This window comes from Oryctolagus cuniculus, chromosome 15 (assembly GCF_051225735.1).
Source record: "Oryctolagus cuniculus isolate XC-2025 breed Fujian yellow rabbit chromosome 15, ASM5122573v1, whole genome shotgun sequence".
Lineage (NCBI taxonomy): Eukaryota > Metazoa > Chordata > Mammalia > Lagomorpha > Leporidae > Oryctolagus > Oryctolagus cuniculus.
The window spans coordinates 26,395,290-26,409,621 of NC_142881.1; the positions used below are offsets into that span (position 1 = coordinate 26,395,290).

General features: G+C 56.7%; 1 protein-coding gene across 2 annotated transcripts in view; it reads right to left on the minus strand.

Moving 5' to 3' along the window:
* Positions 1-4,887, minus strand: part of NEURL1 (neuralized E3 ubiquitin protein ligase 1) — a 77,581-nt gene extending 72,694 nt beyond the window's left edge. Inside the window, exon 1 of one of the 2 annotated variants that reach the window (XM_089314357.1) lies at positions 4,248-4,887. In XM_089314357.1, coding sequence (XP_089170483.1) covers positions 4,248-4,332 — 85 coding nt within the window. In that variant the 5' untranslated portion in view covers positions 4,333-4,887. The remainder of the gene's footprint in view (positions 1-4,247) is intronic. The other variant, XM_008270468.5, reaches the window with a different exon arrangement.
* Positions 4,888-14,332: the final 9,445 nt, after the last annotated feature.

Consider the following 14,332-nt stretch of genomic DNA (forward strand, 5'->3'; position numbering starts at 1 on the left):
GGATGTGTTCCGCTAATCTACAAGCACCATGACAACCAGGGAAGAAGCCCAGACAAGAGCCATGGCAGCATGAGTGAGCTGGCCCAAGAACGGAGGCCTTGTGTATCAGATCATGGCAGGTGCAGCTGCTGTTGGCAGAGGGAGGGACATCATGATTTAGGAGGATCACTCTGGCAGGATGGGGGGAGGGACCAGAGGCAGAGGAGTCCATTAGGATGGCAGCTGTGGCAAGATCTGGGGTGAGGACTCAGATCAGGGACCTAGCGGCGAGAATACAAAGGCAGGAAATGCACTAGGACCTTGTCCGAGGAGGACCCACGTGCCGCCACCACCCCCAGAGAGCAGGCAGGGAGTCCAGGGTCTGCAGACGAGTCCCATGGTTCTCTCTGACCCTTTAGCCAATCTCAGCAGCTCCTCCCTCAGCCACCCAGGAGCCTCAACCACCTCGAGGAAGAGACTGAGGACAACAGGTGTCTGGCTGGCGTCACACGGAGCCAGAGCTGGAAGGGAGCGGTCTTCCTGTGTGCCGGTGGCTGTCACGGCCCATGGCTTTGTGAAGGGTCCCACTCGTGAAGCACCATCTTTGGAGAGCTGGGAGGTCCCCTCTGAGGTTCCTACCCTAAAGGACTGGAAACAGGTGTTCAAACAAAGCCCTGCACCAGATGCTCGCAGCAGCATTACTCATCGTGACCGAAAGGTGAGAGCAACCCTAGGGCGCATCCTCTGGGCAGTGAATAAGCAAAAGGTGGCAGGCTCCCATAATGCAGCAGCCGTCAGCCACAAAAGGAGAGAAGAGATGTGCTACCACGTGGATGAGCTCGGAAACATCACGATAGATCAAAGAAGTCAGACTTCCAAGAGGGCAAACACCATTTGGCTCCATCACTGGGAAACGCCCAGAACAGGCAAATCTGCCGGGACCGAAAGTAGACCAGTGGTTGCCGGGGATTCGGGAGAGGAGGCAACAGGAGGGAATGCCCAAGGGGCACGGGTTTTTTTGGAATGACACAGAGGTTGTACTATGTTTACTAAATGTCACTGAATTGCACATTTTAAAATGCCGAGTTTTCGGTTACAGACCACAATTTTTCAAAAAGCAGATGGGAGAGAGCTCGGTGGGTGGCCCCTGGGGCTGAGTAACTCCTTGAAGGTTTCCCTGGTTGCCCAACGCTGCACACTCAGCACCAGGCAGGCAGCACTCAAAAGAAGCCAAAGAAGAGAGCATGGCTTTGTTCTCTGGATTTTCCTCCACAAAGCGTGAACTGCTCCAGTGACCCCGTGCGAACATGCACCCCTGTCCCCCACCCCACCAGCTCCCACACCCTAGGACTCTGCCATATCCCTTGCCACCTAATTCCTGGAGTACCTTCTGTGTCCAGCTCAAATGCTTCCCTGATGTCCCACCTCTGACCTCTGTCCACACACACCTGGGAATTCATCAGTCCAGCCACTCGAGGGTGGATTCCAGCAGCTCTCTCAGCCTTGCTTTTCCAAGAAGACCCTGAGCCTATGAAAGCCAGGAGCCCTCACCTCCACGCAGGCCACAGGGCAGCTCCTCAGGCACTGCCTGCAGGTCCTAAACCCAGAGAAAAACCATGTGTCTCTGTCCTACACAACAACGTTCAGACCGCAGGGGCGCTCACCAGCCAGAGTGAGGTCAGCGTGCCTGTGGGAAGAAGACCAAAGCCTGCCACCAAGACCTGCAGCTGGACAAACCTGCCCAGTTAGGCAACACCGGGGCAAGCAGTCTGGAATCCTGGATGGGCTCTGATAGAGCAGGGAACACTCCCAGGTCAACACTGGTACAGTAAGAGGGGAATTTGGTTCAAACACCAAACAATCACAGAACAAAGGTGGCAGCTCTGTTTAGCTGGGCAGACGGGCACCGGTCCCTGGAAATCAGGCCTAGACAGAGGATCGGTAGATCCTGGACAAAGGCACAGGACACCAACGGGTGGCCTTTGCAGGCACACTCCAGCCTTCATTTCAAGCTTGGAAAGAGCAAAGTCAAAATTCCCATGGCCACTTCCAGAAACGTGTGAGTGATGACAGGGAGGTAGAAAAGCCGCCTCTCCCCCTCCTGCCTCCTGCAAAAGGCCCTAGCACAGACACCCCTGACCCGCACAATCCCCAACTTCAGATAAAAGGAGGTGCGATTGCTGGGTGCTCCCCTGGGCTTCCAAGGATGGAGCAGGGCCTTCTAACGGGGAACACGTGTGAACATTAGAGGACCGAGTGAGTCACGGGCCTCAGGCAGCCCCTGCCGCTGCAGGGCAGACCCTGGCTTTGCCATCTGACCCACTAAGCACCTTGGGCAAATCACTCTCCTTTCCCCTCAGTCTTCTCACTTGCAAGGAAGCAGCTGAACTGAGTGATGCCGATGGGCTCCCTCATCCTCAGGGGTCCACCGCCGCGTCACCCTCCATGCGTGCCAACAAGAAGAGCTTATTTCTGCTTATCAAAGCAGTGCCTGCCCACCGTACACATTTTCAAAAAAGAAAAAAAGCGCATACAATCGCCTTACCCAGAGGAAAGCATCAATAACCTTTTGGAAACCATCCTTACCCCGGTTTGGTTGTCGTCTGTTGGTTTTGTTTTGCTTTCATGCCTACAATTTCTTTTTGACACAGCTGGGATCACACAGTCTTTATAACTCTGTATCCTGTCCTTATGCTGTGTGCTTTTTCCCAAGTCATCAAATTTCTTCAAAAACGTGATTTTAATGGTTACACAGTACTCCACCAAGAGGATACACCACACGGTCACTGGACACCGGGGCCCAGCACTGCCACAAACATCCTGGCCTCACGTGGTGAGCACCTGCCTGCATCTGCACACGAGGCCCATTCCCCTGGCAGAAGCACCAGGTCAGCAAAGGCTATCTTTCTAAAGGGTTTTACCTGGGGCTGGGGCTGGGGCTGTGGCAGGTAAAGCTGCTGCCTGTAGTACTGGCATCCCATATGGCCACCAGTTTGAGTCCCGGCTGCTCCACTTCCTATCCCGCTCTCTGTTACCATCTGGGAGAGCAACAGAAGATGGCCCAAGTCCGTGAGCCCCTGCACCTTCGTGGGAGACCTGGAAGAAGCTCCTGGCTTCCGACTGGCCCAGCTCCGGCCCTTGCGGCCATCTGGGGAGTGAACCAGCAGATGGAAGACCTCTCTGTCTCTTTGCTTCTGCCTCTCTGTAACTCTGCCTTTCAAATAAATAAATAAATCGTACAAATAAATAAAGGGTTTTACCAAGTGCTGCCCTGCTAGTTTCCAGAAGCAGCACAATAAACCCACTGCTTTTCCTTAGCTGATGTTCTGAGAGCTGGGGTGAGGATGTAGGATGGTGGCCCCATGTCTCCTCTGTCTCAGTCTTGAAAATTAACTGTCCAGCAAAAGAGGGGACAGAGCTTTTAAGTCAGAAGACGCGTCTGACGCCCGGGGTTCCCACTCCCGCTGGCCCGGGGAACCGTAAATAAGCCTCGGTTCTCCTCAACTGTAAAATGGGTATGATTAGCTCTGCTGCCAACCCAGGCACGCTGAGGTGTCTGCGGCAGGGGGACGCGAGGGAGTGGGCCCTCCCGACTGGGCTGCTGGTTCTGACAGGAACTGACAGGGCACAAGGGCCAGGGGTCCCCCAGAGGCAGCGCTGGGAGCTGCAAGGCCAGGGGCCAGGCGCTGGGTGACGCTGAGGGCGCGGGGCACAAAACCTTCCCGGGAAATGCGCCCCCGTTTCAAGGCTCCAAGCCGCTCTTTGACAGGGCTCCGACAGAACGCAAACCGAGCGAGCTCAGCGGATGCGAAAAGTCAACAGCTGCAAAGGACCCCGGGAGCCATGGGCGCCGCGCCGCCTGCCAGGCTGCTCTGCCCGGCCCGGATTGTTAAGACCCCCCGGATCCTGTGCGCAACCAGGGCTTCCGGCCTCCTCCCCCGAGGAGCCCGCGGGACCACCTGAGCTTCCCTCCACACTCCCGCACCCGCGCGGCGAGCGCCCTTCCCCGCCCCCTCCTCACGCCGCCTAGCGTCAGGGCCTGAGGGGACTCCGGGGACGAGCCCAGCGCTGGAACACGGAACGCCATCCTCCCCGACTTTCACCCTCACCCGCCGCGCGCCCGGCCCCCGCCAGGTGTGCACCCCCTGTCTCCAAATACGCCCAACAGGTGGCACCTGCCCGTGCTGCCCAACAACACGTCTGCAGCCCGCCTTGCCCTTCCACCTGCGCCCCGCGTCCCCCGGCGGCGCCGGGCCCGCGAAGCTTACCTTTGAGGTTCTGCGGGTGACCCCGCGGCGCCCGGCTCGGGTTCCCTCGCGGCAGAGAGGGGACACTGGAGAGGTTGTTACCCATGGCATCCGGCCCCGGGGCTCCGGCGCTGGCTGGGGGCAGGCGAGGTTGGGCAGCCGCCGAGGGGCTGTGTGCCAGTGCGCGCGCCGGTGCGCGCCGCCGGGGGAGGGCCCTGGTGGGGCTGCGGCCGGGGGCGGGCGGGCCGCTGCTCTCCTCCCTCCCTGTCTCTGGGCTTGGCGTCCTCGGCGGGTCCTGCTCGCCGCAGCTGGCCTCGCGCCCGCCGGCTACCTGCCTCCCATGCCCCGCGCCGGGGGCGGGGGCCGCGGTCGGGCCCCTGGGCCGGGGCCAGCGGCGCCCGGGGCTCCCCTCTCCCTACGGCTGGCGCTCGGGTTCCGGCAGGTGGCGGGCGGCGCGGCGGCTTCGGCGCGCTCCCCCGGGGCCATAGAGTCAGGGCTCGCGGCGCGGGCGCTCGGTGGCTCGGCTAGCCCGGGGCCCGGCGGTTCGGTGACAGGCTCGGTCCCCGCCCGCGGGGACGGCGGCTACGGCAACGCGCGTGGCGCCGGGCTCCGAGGGGCGCGGGCCGTGCCGGGTCTCCGCGGCCGCCGCGCTCGCGCTCCCGCCCCCTGCCGGCCCCTCCTGCGACCGCGGCCCGGGCCCCCGCAGTCTCCGGGAGTCCCCCGCTCCGGTTGCTATGGCGACAGCGGCGCCGGTGAATGAGCGTCTTAGTGACACGCGCGCGCCCGTTCGGCCAGATGTGGGTCCGGGGCGTTGCCGGCGGCGCGAGGAGTTGGGCTCCGAGGCCGGGGCTCCTGCCCTGGCAGGGCCCCTGGAGCTGCTTCTGGAAGACCGGAGGGGCATCTGGAAGGGACTCCGAGCGTCGCCTCTCGGATGTGCGGGTTTTCCCAGCGCCAGGTGCAGGGCTTGGAAGGGCGCAGTGAGCTCCAGGAAAACGAATGAGTGAGTGGATGACTGAACAAAGGAATGGAAATTAGGAACCCCGACACTCCACCCTCCGACCCAGTCAGGTCCAAAGGGGCGCTGGGGCGAGGGTTCAGCACCAGGACCCCAGGCGGTCCCATTGCTGCACAAACCGGGGGCTTTGGGGGGCACGCAGAGCAGACCCACAGGAGCGGGGCTCTGGTCAAGCTTGGGGACAGTCAGGGACAGAGCATCAGAGAACCACTGACTGAACTGAGCGGCTCTGTCCAGGCAGGTGGGATCCGCAGCCTGTAGCAGTCAGAGAAGGCTTCCTGGAGGAAGGGCCTCAGGTGACTGTTCCATCCGTGAGACTCAGCACTGCTGCCCAGAGCTTTCAGGGAGAGAAAGGGCACTCTCCTGCTACCTGCCCCGGCGTCACTGTCTCCCGGGGGAATGGAGGGGATGCTCCAGGCCCCTCCTCCCACAGTCAGGTCTCCTCCTTGGTCTGGCTTCAGCAAACCTGGTCCCCGGTCCAGCAAAGACCCCAGTGGGCAATGGGCATCTCATCCATCCTCTCCCAGAAGGTTCTCTCCCCACATCAGGCAGAGTTTGTGTCCTGACCCTCTCTGACCATTCCACGCTCTCAGCCACTTCTTTCTTTATTTATTTTTTTAAGATTTATTCATTCACTTGAAAGGCAGAGCCACAGAGAGGCAGAGGCAGAGGGAGACCGAGAAGTCCTCCATCCACTAGTTCACTCCCCAAATGGCTGCAACAGCCAGAGCTGGGCTGATGCAAAGCCAGGAGCCAGGAGTCTCCTCAGGGTCTGTCACGTGGGTGCGGGGCCCCAGCATTCGGGCCACCCTCCACTGCACTCCCAGGCCTCAGCAGAGAGCTGGATCAGGAGTGGAGCAGCCGGGACTCGAACGGGCGCCCACGTGGGATGCTGGCACTGCAGGCAGCGGCTTCACCTGCTACAGCACCGGCCCCTCAGCCACTTCCCATTCTTCTGTTTTATGCTCTTCACGCCTTGGATACAGAACCCCTCTTGAAGTAGCTTTCTCCTGTTCTGTTCTGCCCTCTCCCTCCCCCCAAGTAGATCATAAGTGCTCGGGGACATCACAAGTCCCTCCCGTTCACCCTGGGGTCCCTGTGTCCTGGGAGAGGCCCAGGACCAATGACCCGGTGAACCCCTGCCCGCCCGTGAAGAGCTCGGTTAAGTCCCTTGAGTTGAGCCCAGTAACCACCCTCTGGTGTCCTCGCCTCCGCTCCATTCCCACACCGTTCCTGGTATCACACCCTTAAATGTCGGGGATGCTGCGCAAGCTAGAAATATCTGAGACAGGCACCTCTGGGGTCTGGAAGAAAGATGGCCCCGACCCCGGCCTCCAGCATCTCAGATGCCCAGAGTCCCAGCCAGCCAGCTGCAGATGGGCAAGGCAGGCCAGGGCCTGCTGGCTTATTTATGGGCGGTGTGTTCCCAGGACACTCTCAATGGATGACTCACGCAACAGAAATCCCCGGGCTCTGACAGCTCCCTCCTCATGCATTTGCACACACACCTCTATGCGGTCTGCACACTCCCTGCCATACAAGCACAAGCACACACACTCGTATGTCCCCTGAAATCCGATGCAATGAAGTCACAGTGAGTGGGGACCAGGCCTTTCACAAGGCAGAGGAAATACGAGGGGAGGTGGGGGGTGCAGCAGGTTAAACTGACAGGTGGGACAGCCACATTCCGTGTCAGAGTGCCAGTTCCACTTCTGCTCCAGCTTCCTGGTAATGCCTCCCAGGGAGCCGTGGTGACGGCCCAAGGGCTTGCATCCCTGCCACCCACGTGGGAGACCTAGATGGAGTTCCAGGCTCCTGGCTTCAACCTGGCCCAGCCCTGGCTGTTACAGGTCTTTGGGGAATAAAGCAGCAGATGGAAGAAATCTGTGTGTGTATGTCCCTGTCACTTTGACTTTCAAGTAGAAGAAAAATAACATTTTTTGGAAAAGAATGAATGTGGGGGCCAGTGGTGTGGCGTAGCAGATAAAGCTGGGGCCTGCAACACTGGCATCCCATATGGGTGCCTGTTTGTGTCCTGGCTGCTCCACTTCTGATCCATCTCTCTGCTCATGGCCTGGGAAAAGCAGCAGAAGATGGCCCACGCTGCCACCCATGTGGGAGACCCAGATGTAGCTCCTGGCTCCTGGCTTCAGCCAGGCCCAGCCCCAGCCATTGTAAACATCTGGGGAGTGGACCAACAAATGGAAAATCTCTGTTCCTCTGTCTCTCTGACTTTCAAAATAAATAATCTTAAAAAAAAAAAAAAAGAATGAATGTGATACTGTGTACAGATGAAACTAATTCCCCGTGAGTGTGTGAAGTGCAAGGTCCTTGCTGAGATTTGCACAAAGCAGTGTCATGGGAGGGGGCTTCTCCCTCCTCCTGGGGAAAGGAGCTGAGGCATGGTGGGGGGGGGCAGGGTAACTCCTAAGGCAGAGGGCAGCAGGGGTCTCACAGGCCCCAAACAGTCTAAGTCTGGGCCGGTGTGCAAAGCAGGGGAGAGACACAAGCCAAAGAAACAGAGGGAAGTGAGGGCTGAGGTGGGTAGGAGGGAAGCAGCTGGCCCCAGGGATTCCCAAAGGCAGGTGAGAGGCGTCAGGGACAAAAGCAGGGAATGGGGGGGCAGGACAGAAACTTTCCCTGACCCAGGAGGGTTGAGGGGATCATGGGAGGAGCAGCAAGGCTGGGGCTTGCACAAGGCGAGGAAGGCAGCCCTGGTGCAGCAGGGAGGAGGCGCTCGCTCTGGGGGTCACACAGAGGCCACTTCTGCACCTGTCACACCCCGGCCCCTCCCTGGCCTCACCCTAGTCCCTCTGGGGAGTTCTGGCCGAGGGGATGGGCCACCACTGGTGAGCATCAGCTGGGTGCCAGCAGGAACCTGGGAGAGGTAGGGTGGCAGCAGAGGACCCAGAGGGCCTTCAAGGGACCCCTGTGGGTGCCCTGTGCTGCAGAAATCCTTTCCTAACATTCAAAATCATTGCTCTTTGGTCAGAAAAATAATAAATACATCATAAATGTCAAAGAAAAGAAATCCTTTCCTAGCAGATCCTGTACCTGGCTCAGAGAACCAAAGAACACAGGCACCCTCCTTCCTGCAGACACTGGGCAGAAACATCGAGGCCTGCAGGCCGTTCTTCACCCAGGCAGCTGCCGGGGCACCCAGGGGCTCTCTGCGGCCCCAGGGCTTTGCCCAGCCCCACCCTGGAGGGAGGAGGAAAAGGAGCCAGCCAGGGAGCCCAGGGCCGGATGAAGTGACGGAAGCATTTACTACCCACAGGTGGTATTTAATACCCAGCACCTGTCCTGGGGGTAACCCCTCTGCCAGTGTGGACCTGTGTTTGTGCGCACGCCTGGGTGCTGGGAATGCTCACACCGCTTGGGACAGGCAGAGCTCCTCTGGCGCTGGCCGGGCCTGTTTCGCCCCTGCTCCTTGGCTCCTTGCTCTCCTGCCTTCCCTTCCCAGGCCCTCCCCACCCTGTCCCTGCCTCCCCTTGCTGTCTCTCTGTTCTAGGGTTCCCTGCCCCGGCTGCTCCAGACTGGGTCACCTCCCTCTTCCCCTTCCTTCTCTCTTCCCATAGCTCCCACCCGGTCTGTTCAAATCCTGAAGGGTCTCCATGTGGATCAAAGACTGGGCAGAAGGTCTGCTTCCTTCCCTCCATCCCTGACCCAGAGACACCAGGCCCAGGCAGCAAGAGTGAGGCTCATCTGAGCCAGACCGGGTTCCACCCTGGAGAAACTGAGTAGGGCACCCCTCTCCCTCCTCAGACGAACCTTCCCCAGCCCCGAAGCCCAGCCCACGGTCAGGCAATCAAGAAGCTTGCTCGGGGGTTGAGGGACACAGGGCTGTGGTATAGTGGAATAAGCTGCTGCTTGGGACACCTGAATCCCATATAGGGGTGCCTGGTTGGAGGCCTAGCCACTCCCCCTTCCAGTCCAGCTCCCTGCTAATGGTCTGAGAAAGTAGCAGAAGATGGCTCAAGTGCTTGGGCCCCTGCCACCCACGGAGGAGATCAGGATGGAGTTCCTGGCTCCTGGCTTCAGCCTGGCTCAGACCTGGCTGTTGCTGCCATCTGGGGAGTGGATCAGTGGATGGAAGATATCTCTCGTGCGTGCGTGTGCTAGTTCTCTCTCTCTCTCTCTCTCTCTCCACCTCTCTTTTCATCTTCAGGGCTTAGAAGAGGAAAAGGTTGACAGAATGCAGATTCACAGGCCCCATACCCAGCGACGCCGGCTGAGCAGAGTCTGAGAGACTGTGCTTGTCTACGGCCACACCACGCTGAACACACCCGACCTTCTGATCTCAGGAGCTAAGCAGGGTCGGTCCTGGTTATTGCTTGGACGGGAGAGGCTGTCTCAGGTGGTCAGATGTTCTAGTGGGGAGGAGGCTGCTTAATGAAGGCCTGCAGGCCTTCCTGGGGACATCCTGACACCCCGTGGGGACCAGGCCAGTGCCACCAAGCAGGAAGGTCAGGAAGGACGATGGCTCTGGGAGGCAAACCCTGGATGCAGCATTGATGGTGAGATCTTCATAACCCCTCCCCCCTTATCTTTGGGGCTCAGCCCCATCTGGTCAACTGGACTAAAATACACCACCTGCCGCGTGAGACCTCGCTCTCTAAACATTTCAAAGGGGCTCATACCCATTTGGCTTTTGGAACCAGGGGACTGCAGGGAACTCCCTGAATTCACACTGGCTCTGTTTCTAAGTAGCCACACGTCTGTTGGATTTCTTGCCAAGTGAGGAAAACCTGCAACTGTCTTCAGATGCAATGAAACCTCCTTAAGCATCGAGTGAATGATTGCAATGGATGCACACTGATTCTGTAGGCATTCCAGCGAACATTTCCTCGTTTGGAAGCTTCCCTCTGGAGCCAGTCATGGTCTCCCCAGTCTAAGAAGACCCTCATAAAGTCCATAGGCCCGCAGTGCCCTGGGTGAAATCTCAGCCTGAGGCCAAGCCCCCCCAGCACAGGCAGAGGCACCTGCAGGAAGCAGAGAGGAAAATGCCAGCGCCAAAGAGGCCAGCAGCCCAGGAAGTTGGAGCGACTTCCAAGTCCAGCGCCATCCCAGGGCCCCTTGCTCAGGTCCTGGGCACGGGTGACATTGGTGCAGCATGCACTCACATGTGCCAGGCCTCGGGGAAGTACTGTGTCTGCAGCAGTCCATTTAAGCCTGGAAACAACCTCATGAGGCAGGTACCATTACTGTTATTTCTAATACCATTCCCATATTACCATGAAAATTCTTTTTTTCTTAAAGATTTATTCACTCATGTGAAAGAGCTACAGAGAGAGAGGGAGAGACAAAGAGAAAGAGATCTTCCATCTGCTGGTTCACTCCCCAGATGGCTCCAATGGCCAGGGCTTGGCCAGGCAAGAGCCAGGAGCTTCTTCTGGGTCTCCCATATGGGTTCAGGGGTCCAAGCACTTGGGCCATCTTCTGCTGCTTTCCCAGGCCATAGCAGAGAGCTGGCTCAGAAGTGGGGCAACCAGGAGTCAAATCGGTGCCCATTCAGGATGCTGGCACTGCAGGCAGCAGCTTTACCCGCTGTACCACGATACTGGCCTCACCATGAAAATTCTGTCTTAGGGATGCTAAGTCACTTCCTAGGAGCTGAGGAGCGAGGGGTGCAATGCCTCCATGCCCCCCGAGACCCCTGCTGCGGGCGGGGAAGGGCTCCTCTCCACCAGCCCCTGCCTGTTCCCTGGAAGCCAGCCCAGGAGTTCCGCCGCCAACCAACACAGAGTAGACTTAAAACAGCCAGAATCGAAATTAACAGGCGAGGCTCAAGTGGATGCACGACCCCAGCGTCCTCCTCCCCTCGTGGAGGGCTTAAATGGCCTTGACTTGGCAGAAAAGCCTTTCTAAGAACGTTACAAAGACCAGAGAATCACACAGGGGAAGTGTGATAAATACGACTCCATAAAAATGTGAAACTGCAGAGAAGAGACGCCTGTGTGGACCAGCGTTGCTGCAGACCTAGTTTTGTAAAACTTTGTCAAACCAGTGGTTAAGACTGTTATGCTACTAGAGTTTTAGTGATCTGTGATTGCTTTAAAATTTACTGGGTGAAAATAAAAAAGAAAGTTATCTCCTCAAAAAAATTTTACTGGGTGAAATGGTCATTTTTCCATTCAATTATTGTTTATATCCATTTTATTCCCACTGAACTAGGGACTTTTGCGTTTTATTGTCAAACTTCTTATTTGGTGAAGCATTTAAGCCTTTTTACTGTAATGTAAATGTTACCTCAAAAACTAAAGAAAGAAAGGGAGAGGGAAGGATGATGGGAGGGAGTGAGGGGGAGAGAGGAAGTGTATATCATTATGCTCTTAGAATTATATCTACCAACTATATTGAATCTGTTAAAAACTCATTAAAATTCCAAATTAGGGGCTTGTGTTGTAGTATAGCAGATTAAGCCACTGCCTGCAATGCCAGCATCTCATATGGACGCCAGTTCCACCCAGCTGCTCCACTTTTGATCCAGTTCCCTACTAATGGCCTGGGAAAGCAGTGGAAGAGGCCCAAGTGCCGGGGCCCCTGCACCACGTGGGAGACCTGGAAGAAGCTCCTGGCTCCTGGCTTTGGCTTGGCCTAGCTCTGCCTGTTGTGGCCATTTGGGGAGTGAACCAGCAGATGGAAGATCTCTCCCCCACACACCATGTCTCTCCCTTTCTCTATGTAACTCTGCCTTTCAAATAAATTACTTTTTTAATTAAAAAATACAAATGTGAAACTGCTTCATGGCAAAAGTTGAACAACAAACAGTGGCCAGGAGGGATCACTCCAATAAGCCCATAGCCTTAAGTCACACAGATGCCACTCAGCCCGAGGCCCAGAGAGGGGACCGGCATTTCCCCAATTGCTGCTGGGAAGGACCTCTCCCTTCTACCCACAGGGGTGCCCCACAGGCACACTCCAAGGTGCCACATGATGAGCCTTTGACCTAGTGGTCAATACACCAGTTACAATGCCCACGGGCACATCGGAGAGCCTGGGTTCGACTCCAAGCTCTAGCTCCTGACTGCAGCTTCCTACCAGTGCACGCCCTGGGAGGCAGTGGTGATGGCACAAGTGCTTGGGTCCCTGCCGCCCACGTGGGAGACCCCAGACTGAGTTTCTGGCTCTTGACTTTGGCCTTGGCCATTTGGGTATTTGGGGAGTAAACTAATAGAGGAGGGTTCTCTCTACATAACTTCCTGTGTTTGTCCCTCTCTGCTTCTCAAATAAATAAAAGAAGATATTTTTAAAGCAGCACTTCAGGGGGCCCTCTCTTCCCAGGGCAGGTAACTTCAAAGTCCCACCATGCCCTCCAGGTCTCCCTTTCTGGTGCTCTCTCCAGACACCACTAGGTGGCAGTAGAACTTCATTAGAATCTTCTTTGTTGCTAGGAAACGGTAGTCAGAGTTACAGAGAGAAGGAGAGGCAGGCAGAGAGAGAGAAAGAGAGAGGTCTTTCATCGGCTGGTTCACTCCCCCAATTGGCTGCAACAGCTGGAGCTGCGCCGACCCGAAGCCAGGAGCCAGGAGCATCCTCCAGGTCTCCCATGGGGATGCAGGGGCCCAAAGACTTGGGCCATCTGCTTTCCCAGGCCATAGCAGAGAGCTGGATTGGAAGAGGAGCAGCCAGGACTCAAACCAGCACCCATATGGGATGCCGGCACTGTAGGCGGCAGCTTTACCCACTACGCCACAGTGCCAGCCCCTCAACAGATCTTTAAAAAATGTTCACAGGTTGCTCTTTTCTCTGTCATGGTGGGGTTGGGGAGCATTGTGGCCAGCAGGTTAGGGCATGGCTTGGGATGCCAGCATCTCATGTTGGAGTCTCTGAGTTTGCCTCTGCTCTACTTCTGATCCAGCTTCCTGCTGATGCACACCCTGGAGGCAGCAGGTGACAGCTCAGGTACTTGGGTCCCCAGGGCCAGTGTCATGGTATACCAGGTAAAGCCACCGTTTGTGATGCCAGCATCCCATATGGACTCCAGTTTGTGTCCAGTGGCTCTGCTTCTGATTCAACTCCTTGCTAATGCTCCTGGGAAAGCAGCAGAAGATGGTCCAAGTGCTTGGGACCCTGCACTGGCGTGGGAGACCTGGAAAAAGCTCCTGGCTCCTGGCTTCAGTCTGGCCCAGCCCTGGCCATTGCCTTTCAAATAAATAAAAATAAATCTCAAAACAAAAGTGCTTGGGTCCCTGCCACCCACAGGGGAGATTAAGATGTATTTGAGGGCTCCTGGCTTCGGCCAGGCCGAAGATGTTTGGTGACATTCCCCAGGTGTCCTCATCATGGAGACATTCCCTGAGCTCCCTCTGGAGGCCAGACCCCATGTGTGGCACTGGCAGGACCCTCGCCATGCAAGTAGACTCTGACCTCCAGGAACACCAGCGACCCTGTCCCACGCCATGAAAAATTGGGTCAGGATTATCAGTTTATGGCCCCTGAACCATCTTCTCCCATACTTTAACTTTCTTAAGATTAAAACTTCTGGGGTTGGCACCGTGGCATAGTGGGTTAAGCCACTGCCTGCAGCGCCAGCATCCCATATGGGTACTGGTTCAAGTCCCAGCTGCTCCACTTCTGATCCAGCGCTCTGCTGTGGCCTGGGAAAGCAATGAAAGATGGCCCAAGTCCTTGGCCCCTGCACCCACGTGGGAGACCCGGAAGATGCTCCTGGCTCCTGGCCTCAGAATGGTCCAGCTCTGGCCGATGCAGCTGTTTGGGTAGTGAACCAGCAATGGAAGATCTCTCTCTGTCTCTCCTCCTGTCTCTGTAACTCTGCCTTTCAAAATAAATATTTTAAAAATGTTTTTTAAAAATAAAAAAGATTAAAATTTCTTTCCACCACCTTTGTCACACCCCCCTTTTTTTTTCCGGCTTTTGGCTGTTGTGGATATTTGGGGTATGAGCCAGGGAGTGGAAGATCTCTTTCTTGTCTCTCTCTAGCTGTCACTCTGCCTTTCAAACAAATAATAAAACTGATTTTAAAGGTGAAAAGAGCTGTAGCCTCACAGTTTCCATGAGCTGCTTTGCTGTGAAGAAAAGATGTCCCAAAGGAAACTGGTCTCCTGCATTCCCTGAGGCCACTGTCCCA